This window comes from Triticum aestivum, chromosome 1A, assembly GCF_018294505.1.
Source record: "Triticum aestivum cultivar Chinese Spring chromosome 1A, IWGSC CS RefSeq v2.1, whole genome shotgun sequence".
NCBI lineage: Eukaryota > Viridiplantae > Streptophyta > Magnoliopsida > Poales > Poaceae > Triticum > Triticum aestivum.
The window spans coordinates 575,976,916-575,985,558 of NC_057794.1; the positions used below are offsets into that span (position 1 = coordinate 575,976,916).

An 8,643-nucleotide genomic window follows, 5' to 3' on the forward strand; every position below is an offset into this window, starting at 1 on the left:
CCACCCTCTCGTCGTCGCCGGTGGCCTCCGGCAGGCAAAGCCAGCACGAAGCGGGCGGCGGCGGGGCTCGTGCTCCTCGTCGGCCGCTCGTTTGATGGGGAGATCTCGAGCGGCTGGCGACTGTTCGGAGCTTGTCTTCACCGCGGCGTCCTCGCTCGTGACAGCGGTGGTCGTTGGCGTGCGGCGCGGTGCCGCCACGATGGAGCTCCGGTGCAGGAGCAGATAAGGTCAGTGTGTTAGTGTCTGCTCTGGAAATTGATCAGTGGAAGATGGCGGCGACGACACATGAGAGTGCGTCGGACCGGTGTGCGCCCCAAACCCGGTATGTGGCTTGGTTGGGGGCTCTGGCTTTAGATGTTAGGCTTTGGTGTGATGTCCGTTTGGTATTAGGTTTGGACTATCGGCACACCTTCATCAAGTGGATAGAAGTAACGACAGATGTTGCTAAGATGGTGGCTTCAGACTACCTGATGTACTACTTTATAAGGTTTTTGTGAAATAATTAATAAAATGGCTGCATGCATCACCTAGATGCAGAGGCCGGGGTAATCCTCCTTTTTTTAAGAAAAATATAGCTTTGTTAGATGTATGACAAGTGTCATCATCCTGGTCATACTATTACAAATATCTTAATTCTAGAACTCTCTACGGTGTTATCTAAGCCCTGCATGTTTTTTACGCTCATGAATAGTGTAGATACCACCTGAAATATCAAGCTCTAGGATTTTCTTAATTACACTCTGAAATGTCACTATGATTTTGCAATAAGCGCCAACTGACATCCCACTCTGTTGTCTTCCGGTAGTATCGTATCAGAGACCATTACCTGAACAGAGGCTGTGTATAAGCTCAGATCAGGAGGATTTGATGTGGTCGTTGTTCCGCCATTTTGTCTTACAATTGTGGGATGTGGTTCATTTTTTTATAAGAGAATCACAGCGGCTCATAAATAAACAGATTAAATGAACAAAAGGCCTAACAGATTTCGTCCAACAAGTTGTTTGTGGCAGGCAATTTTTTCTTCCTATCCCCGCAGGAAAGAAAATATTTCTGTCAACAGATACACCAAAAACAGAGCTGCACCCTGGAGAGAATGCATTTGGTCGACAGACCGATTTGCGACATCTGAGTATTTGTTTCCTCCTATTCCAGAAGGAAATGGAAAATGTGATTCTGCTAAATTACTGCATTCCAGATATATATACCAAAAAAAAGGACAAGACATGAGGTGTGCAGCAGCAAATTCAGATCAGAACAGTTTGGTACATATTTTTTCCCCAAATACTACTACAGTAGCTGCTTATAATCATTCAGTCACTGGAGAGCAGCGGTTCTGTTTTACAATGTACAAGCAGGCGAGACGGCAGGCTTGAAACTGAAGCTAGCTGCACATCCCCAGCCTTACAACCTTGATAATAAAATCCTTAAAGAAACAAACGAACAAGCGAAAGGAATAGCAAGCGGAACTAGAGCAGCACTAATAAACCCTAGCTAATTTTGCTTCCGCGCGACCCCAAATAGTTCCCTTCATAAAAACCCGGAAACGGCTCGTCGTGTCGCTGGAGCTGCCGATCTCTTCTTGCTTGATCAGAGAGATAGATCCATACTAAAGAAGATAAAAAAGAAAAGAAAAACACATGCAGGAAAAGAAAAAGAAAAATACTGATCTGCTGCCGTGCTGCTAGATGTGAATACTGCTGCCATTCGCGAAGTACGTCGACACCAGGCCGTTCATCCTTAACTTGGTCTTAGGGGCTCCGGGACCGGCGATGCACCTGGTCGGTGAGCTGACAGCACCGGAAGTACGCTGAAGCAGGTGCTCTAGCTGTCCAGATGATGCAGCGATCAATCCTGCACATATTCAAGCACATTGTTTATGTCATTTGTTAAGTTGTTAAATTGACATCGAAAGGAAAGAGACGATATATTGTATCAGACAGAGTGAAGTGCAGTTTTGAGGATGTTTTTACCTAAGAAAAGTGGTGATGGCTTTCCAGGCCTAGAGTTAAATTCAGGATGAAATTGCGTGCCCACGAAAAACTTATGGGTTGGTAGCTCAATAATCTGTATCCAATAAAGCATTTCACATTAGATATTTAGAGGAAAAAAAATATTAGTGCCTTACTAATTCTAACGAAAATTTAGTAAGCTTACCTCCATGCGTCTCCCGCTCTCATCCCTGCCCACGAAAGAAAGCCCTGCTTTCTCAAATTCTGAGACCATGTCAGGATTCACCTGAAAAAATGGAGCATGTTTCTATCACCAAACTGGATTAATAATAACAGAAAGTTACTTACATGTCATCGCATTCTTTGACATACCTCGTATCTGTGGCGGTGTCGTTCGTCTACATAGTTAGCATTGGCATACCTATAACAGTTCAGATCTCGTACGATTATTTCCAGAACATGAAATGTGAAGAAGGCGTCAAAGGTAAAATATACAAGATTTCTTACAGTTTAGCAGATTTGCAGTTGTTGACCTGGAAAAATGTCCTCCTTGAACCGAGGCGCATCGTTGCACCCATGTGAGTTTTGGAGCCCTGCAGAGGCATTGTGGAAGGTGCAGAGTAAGCACAAGGTGATTTCACAGAAATAAACTACTTAAATACAATAGCTGGTAAGGCAACCTACCTCTGGCATGAAGATAACACATGGTGTTTTTGCAGCTGGATCAAACTCCGTGCTATTAGCATCACGCAGCTTCATGACAGAACGTGCATATTCGATCACTGCAATTTGCATGCCCAAGCAAATGCCGAGATACGGAACGTTGTTTTCTCGCGCATGTTTTGCAGCAAGAATTTTTCCCTGGACACCTCTGTCTCCAAAGCCTCCCGGAACTAGTACGCCGTTTGCACCCTGAGGTTGAGAACTCTTTCAGATTTCTGCATAATTGCCATCGTTCGAAAATATATGCAGTGCTTACCTTTAGTAGACCCCATGCTTTCTCATAGGCATCAGGCGTCTGTACAATGAAACAATACCCAAGATTAGTATATTCACCATCATAGAAAGTGGGATTAAAATGATATCCGGTAAAAACGTGCTGACCTCTTTAGCAGCAGAATCTTCAAGATCACATGAAGGAACCCAGTCCACTACCAGTTTCCTGTCCAAAGCAACCGACGCATGCAGAAGAGCCTGACAGAGGTATCAGAAAATAAACTTGATTACACCCAAAAATAATGTGTCCAAACATAGCCGTTCTCTCAAGGGAGGTTGCAAGATTTCACTAAATGCCTACAAAGCTAAGAAAACCACGCCAAGGAACACTTGAGTAGTTGAATCATGCACGGATAAATGTCAAGTAAATCACCTTCAAAATAGACAGGTAGGAATCCGATATGCCGGTATATTTTCCAACCATGGCAATCCTGACCTGAAAATATTTGTGCACAATAATGTTTAGCACCAGATAAGGCTTACATGTATTACTGAAGGTAACAATTCAAAGGATCAGAACACCAACTGGAGATTTCAGTTTGTCGAATCTGCTGGCTCTTTCAGTCCATTCAGACAACTTAGGTTCTTGAGGCACTTTCCCCACGCTATATAAGAGAAGAAGGAATGCTAAGTACACCGATAAATTAGTCAAATTGATAATCTAATCATACTTGGGCAAAAAAGACGTACCACCAAAGGCCCAGAACCTTCAGAATAGCTTCATGGGCTCTCTGATCCTGTAAAAATACCAGTACATATCGTTAGCTAAGCACATCTAAATTTGGATTCAGTTAACAGAAGAAACTTTATGTGACATACCCTGAGCAACAAAGGGATGTGCCAGATGTTTGTGACATCATGGAGATTAACGATATTTGAAACCTGACAGAAAAAACTCAAAAGTCAGCACTAATGTTGTACTAAAGGAAACACATACTTGCTAATGTACAGAGTTTTCAGTAGCCTTGCAATAAAAGGAAATACTTATTACCGGAACTTGGCAAAACTGCGAGAGTTTCAGTTTCACATTTTCTTCCAGTGGCTGCCATAAAGCACAGAGCAAACAATGTGCAAAGTTAACCATCAGCATCGACGGACTGAAAACAGGGGGTAGGGCTATGGAAGAATCAAAATACAAGACAAATCCTGCATGATACCTGAGTACTGCGGCATGCCAAGATATCAGGCATCAACCCAAGTCCTCTTAGTCCACGGACACTATGCTGGGTAGGCTTTGTTTTCTGAATAAATGATAGTTTGCATTATTTAAAGGAAACGATGTAAATGAAAATGAGTATCGCGGACAATGGTAATATTTTCAGTATTATGGAGCTTCCTTGTGAGCAAAAGTTACCTGTTCACCAACTACGGTTAGAACTGGTACAAGACTAACATGAACCAGGCAAAAGTTTCCAGCTCCTGAAATGCATATTGTGTAAGATCAGGTTAATTTAAACTCAGTTTTACTTTGAAAATAAAAATCTGAAGTCAGATATTGTAAATCACGGTCAAAGAAATAAAGAAAACACTGAAGGACTTCCAACTTTTTCTCACCTACGCGGTACGAAAATTGACCCAATGCTTCGATAAAAGGCATTGATTCGATGTCCCCTGCACCAAGAATGCAACTGTTATGCAGTGAAATTACTTTGACCCCTCAACCGGCAATACTTGCAAACAACTGTGTCCATCGTGTTATTAACAAGTGTGATGGTTTGCTGCAGTAATTTAGTGTGTTGTTTTTACCTATAGTGCCACCAAGTTCTATGACACAAACATCAGCTGGCTTATCTGTGCCATCAACCGGATTCATAGCCACGCGTTCAATCCAGTCTTGTATTTCATCGGTAATGTGCGGTACAACCTGACAAAAGAAGACTTAGTCAGTAAAGTCATCAATAAAAGTTGCACTATTTGCATAAGAACTTACAAAAACAGGGAACTCTATCCTAGTTACCGACTCGCACCTGAACAGTTTTTCCCAGGTAGTCCCCTTTTCGTTCTTTGTTAATAACAGCCTGTATCAAATCAAAAACTCAACTGTTAGTTACATGATAAAAGCACGAAGAAAAATTAATTTTATTTATTTATCCAAAAAAATCATGTCTTGTAAGGAGGATATCAAATCTAAGTGATAGCATATTCTCCAGCGGTCCTAAACTTTGATAGGTACATAACTCCCAACAGCTACATATGGCATTTAATTGCAGTTAGGCCCATACAAGATTTGTCAAGGTGAAATGTAAACCACATAACTCTGGTAAAGTGACACAAGAAATTATTTGTGGGTCCCATGGAAAATCCTGGCAATCAAGTACCCAAACAAGAAAATATCACCAGTCTGCAAATGTCAAAGGTGAAGTATAAACCACAAATTTTCAGTTTTTCACTGGATAGCCTGAAGTCTAATGCACACTGGGACAAAGACTGGTCATATATCCCGGATCACCTGGTAGATCTTTCCAGTGGTTATGTTGTTGTCGCGAGTCAGCTTGATGTCCAGAAACCGCTCATAATTTCCAAGATCCAAGTCCACCTTTGACCCAAAAAATGAGAGAGGGATATCAAAATGAGGTCCATTGAATCCTTGAAAGAACAAAAGGGGAAAAATTGCAATTATCCCATACTTAGCTCATTTTGTAAGAATGCTAGAACGTGGAAGAAGATAAGAAAAGTGTGCCCCTTTTGACAAGTGGGCAAGTGCCAAAATTTTGGGTGCTGACGTGGCATTATCCTGTACTAGGTGCAGAGGTGGCATTTGGTTATCCATGGTTGGTTGGTGCACTTTCTCAAATTTCTTGATAACCCAAATACTTCAGTATTTCAGACTGAACCCCCAGATACTGTTGTAAGTAGTGGTTTAGTACAGTTTAGTGCAGGACAAACAGCTAGCTAAGTACAGCTTAGTAGAGTGGTTTGGCACAGCTTGTTAAGAGGTTGGATGGTGAAGCAGCAGCTAGTGGTAGCAGTAGGTAGGTACCTCGCCGCCGTCGTCGAGGACGAAGACCTCGCCGTGCTCGAAGGGGGACATGGTTCCGGCATCGGTATTGAGGTAGGGATCTGCACATCACATGGGCATGGCAGTGAGAAAATAAACAAGATGAGAGTCAGAGCAGAGGAGCCGGCCACTGGTGAACCCAGATTATATTTATCTCAGTCTAGAGAAAAGATTTGTTAAAGAACTGGACCCAAGATGCATAGTACTACTAGTACATGACAGGACAAGGAAAAAAACAGTTTGTTAGTAAAGATTAAAGAAGCAGACCCAAGAAAGGTTCATGGCACTTGGCCTGGGTCAAGAGACAGAAAGTTTCAGTTAACCTTTTCAAAACAAAAGAAAGCTTGAGTTGAGACAAAAAATCTGCCTGGGCGAGCAGAGCACGAGGTGCCAAATTTGACCCGGATTACCGGCTGCCCGTCCCCATGTCATATAAAATACACCTGGGAAGTGAGAGGAGTTCATGTGTCTCAAGGAACCCGGACAGTGACACTGGCCGACATACAAAGTCTCAGATTCACCAAAGCAAACGCAGACATCACTCACCAAAGATAATGAACCGTCAAAAACTTTGAACTAAAACCACACAAGAACCGATGGAGAGAGTAGCACTCCCTCCCCTCCGTCCCAGAATAAGTGTCTCGGCAAGATGAAATAGCGGAAGCACATGTCAAAAAAATAGACAGAGGAAGCAGAGGGAACAGTTCAGAATATCATATTACTGGCCTGCAGTGCAGAGTGCGTGCATTTTGCTCTGATTTGGGGAGAAAAGTTTGGTTGATTTTGTGATCTAGGAGGAAGAAAACCGTACGAGTAATTAACCTAACCTAACTAGCTAGCTAGAGGTTGTTAACTAACCTAGCTGCTGCTACCGGTAGTTTTGAAACTTGGAGTGGACAAGAACAGAGAAAAAACAAAGCGGGGGAGCACGTTGGTGGCCTGTGCGATCACGTGGCCACCATTACCAAGGAGCAGAGCGGACGGCCGTTGTTTTCTTTTCATTTTTTCCGTCTCTCTCTCTCTCTCTTCTGGTTTTGACGGGCAAAAGAAAGAAAGAAATGGAGAACCGGCGGCGGGAAGTGCGGGGCGGGAGAAACGGGAGGAGGAGGAGGCGGCGGTTACCGATCTTGATGGAGGTGACGCGGAGGCCGCAGGCCTTGAGGAGGACGCCGATGCTGCTGGCCGTCACGCCCTTGCCCAGGCCGCTCACCACGCCGCCGGTCACCAGCACATACTTCATGTCCACGCGCGTCGCCGGTCACTCACCGCACTGGCAGCCGGCTGGCTGGCTCGTGCTGCCGCTGCCTTCTTGCCTTCTTGGGGGTTCGGAGAATGGGGGAGGGAGGGGGGAGGAGAGGGAGTGGCCGAGGTGAGGTTTTTGGTTTGGAGATGTGAATGAGAGGGGAGGGAGGAGGAGGGCTGTGTTAAATAGAAGCGGGAGGTAGGGAGGCCACCGAGGCGGGGACAAAGCCACTGATTCTCTCTCTCTCTCTCTCTCTCTCTCTCTCTCTCTCTCTCTCTCTCTCTCTCTCTCTCTCTCTCTCTCTCTCTCTACTCGTAACTGAAAGTGTAGCGCCTCAGAAAAAAAAAGCGTAGCCCCTTTCATTTTCTCTCTCTACTGTTTCTGTCAAAATCCAACGGATGGTACATAATTTATCCATGGAAAATCTAGGGCCCTACGAGGACCACATCCGATCCGGATGGTTTTTTTTTTCAAAAAAATTAGGTTTGTGCTTTTTTGATCTCACCTTGCCGCGCCACTGACCGCAGGTCACGATTGATTAGTGGCTTGATTATTTGGATACTATGTTGATCGGTTCGAGTGCGCGGGAATTTTAGTTCAATTTTTCTGCCGGTCGGACACGCAAAAGCCGCGGGTGAGTCGAGCCCCCATTTTAGCAAACGGGCCACGCACAAATTGCTCAAAGGTTGGACAAGTGCGTAAGGATTGGTCTATAATCTCGACAAATACGTATTCACGTGTTTTTAATTTGTGTGTTATATATGCGGCTTCCGGCTTATCACAAACTCACCGGACCCCTCCCCTCTGCCACCCCGTCCTAGAAGTTAGAACTCCTGTTTTAAGTGTTGTGCCTCTAGACTTTTCGATGTGCACTATATGGAAGAGATGGTTGATCGTCAAGCTTTCACCATCACGAGAACCCACATGGACCGTCGTGTGACTGCACACAACAATGCCACCGTTCATTCACCGTGAGTGCGGCTTGCGCTTTGTATGATGGAGATGATGGTATTAGTGTGATAAGAATAAAACTAACTTTTCCATGTCAATGAGAATCTTGCTGCCTCGAGACCAATGGTTGACAACAGTCTCAAAAAGACTCAAGTAGGAAGTTTCCATTTGCAACTTTGGGGGGAGACATAGCCACCTCTGTTCAAGAATCTATTCCGCCCGGCACTTCCGCGTCTGAATGTACACTCTCATTTCCGTATGTCGGTCATTAACAAGGGAAATTCTATATTCCTCCCCTCTTACTATCATAGGTTGGTTTCGCTTGAGAATACATGGGGAATCATACTTCCATCAAAAGTGTATTCAAATGTTGGCTTATATTCCCTAGTTGGTCCACAGACCTAAGTGTCATGACTTCTCACTCTCGCTTTCAATATGCATTGTTAACGAGAGAATTTACGAGCACCAAGTTTTCGCCATCACTGGAGCAACATGACTGTGTGTGG

General features: G+C 44.1%; 1 protein-coding gene across 1 annotated transcript; it reads right to left on the reverse strand.

Annotated features, from left to right (window-relative positions):
- Positions 1 to 1,231: 1,231 nt before the first annotated feature.
- Positions 1,232 to 7,351, reverse strand: LOC123069137 (CTP synthase). Its single transcript, XM_044491911.1, has 21 exons — positions 7,066 to 7,351; positions 5,926 to 6,005; positions 5,395 to 5,481; positions 4,913 to 4,963; positions 4,692 to 4,809; positions 4,500 to 4,556; positions 4,300 to 4,364; positions 4,103 to 4,186; positions 3,937 to 3,987; positions 3,765 to 3,827; positions 3,636 to 3,682; positions 3,472 to 3,550; positions 3,319 to 3,381; positions 3,054 to 3,143; positions 2,929 to 2,967; positions 2,634 to 2,861; positions 2,457 to 2,542; positions 2,322 to 2,370; positions 2,155 to 2,235; positions 1,971 to 2,064; positions 1,232 to 1,851 (listed from the first exon to the last, which is right to left on the reverse strand). Exons 1-21 carry the CDS (start codon positions 7,181 to 7,183, stop codon positions 1,682 to 1,684), a joined length of 1,800 nt encoding a protein of 599 aa, XP_044347846.1. The 5' UTR covers positions 7,184 to 7,351; the 3' UTR covers positions 1,232 to 1,681.
- Between the last annotated feature and the right edge of the window lie 1,292 nt (positions 7,352 to 8,643).

Coding starts and splice junctions, on each gene's coding strand:
- LOC123069137 (XM_044491911.1), bottom strand. CDS start 7,183: ATGAAGTATGTGCTGGTGACCGGCGGCGTGGTGAGCGGCCTGGGCAAG. Junction 4,557..4,691: donor AGAACTTGGTGGCACTATAG/GTAAAAACAACA, acceptor TTCTTGGTGCAG/GGGACATCGAATCAATGCCT. Junction 2,862..2,928: donor AAGCATGGGGTCTACTAAAG/GTAAGCACTGCA, acceptor TCTCAACCTCAG/GGTGCAAACGGCGTACTAGT.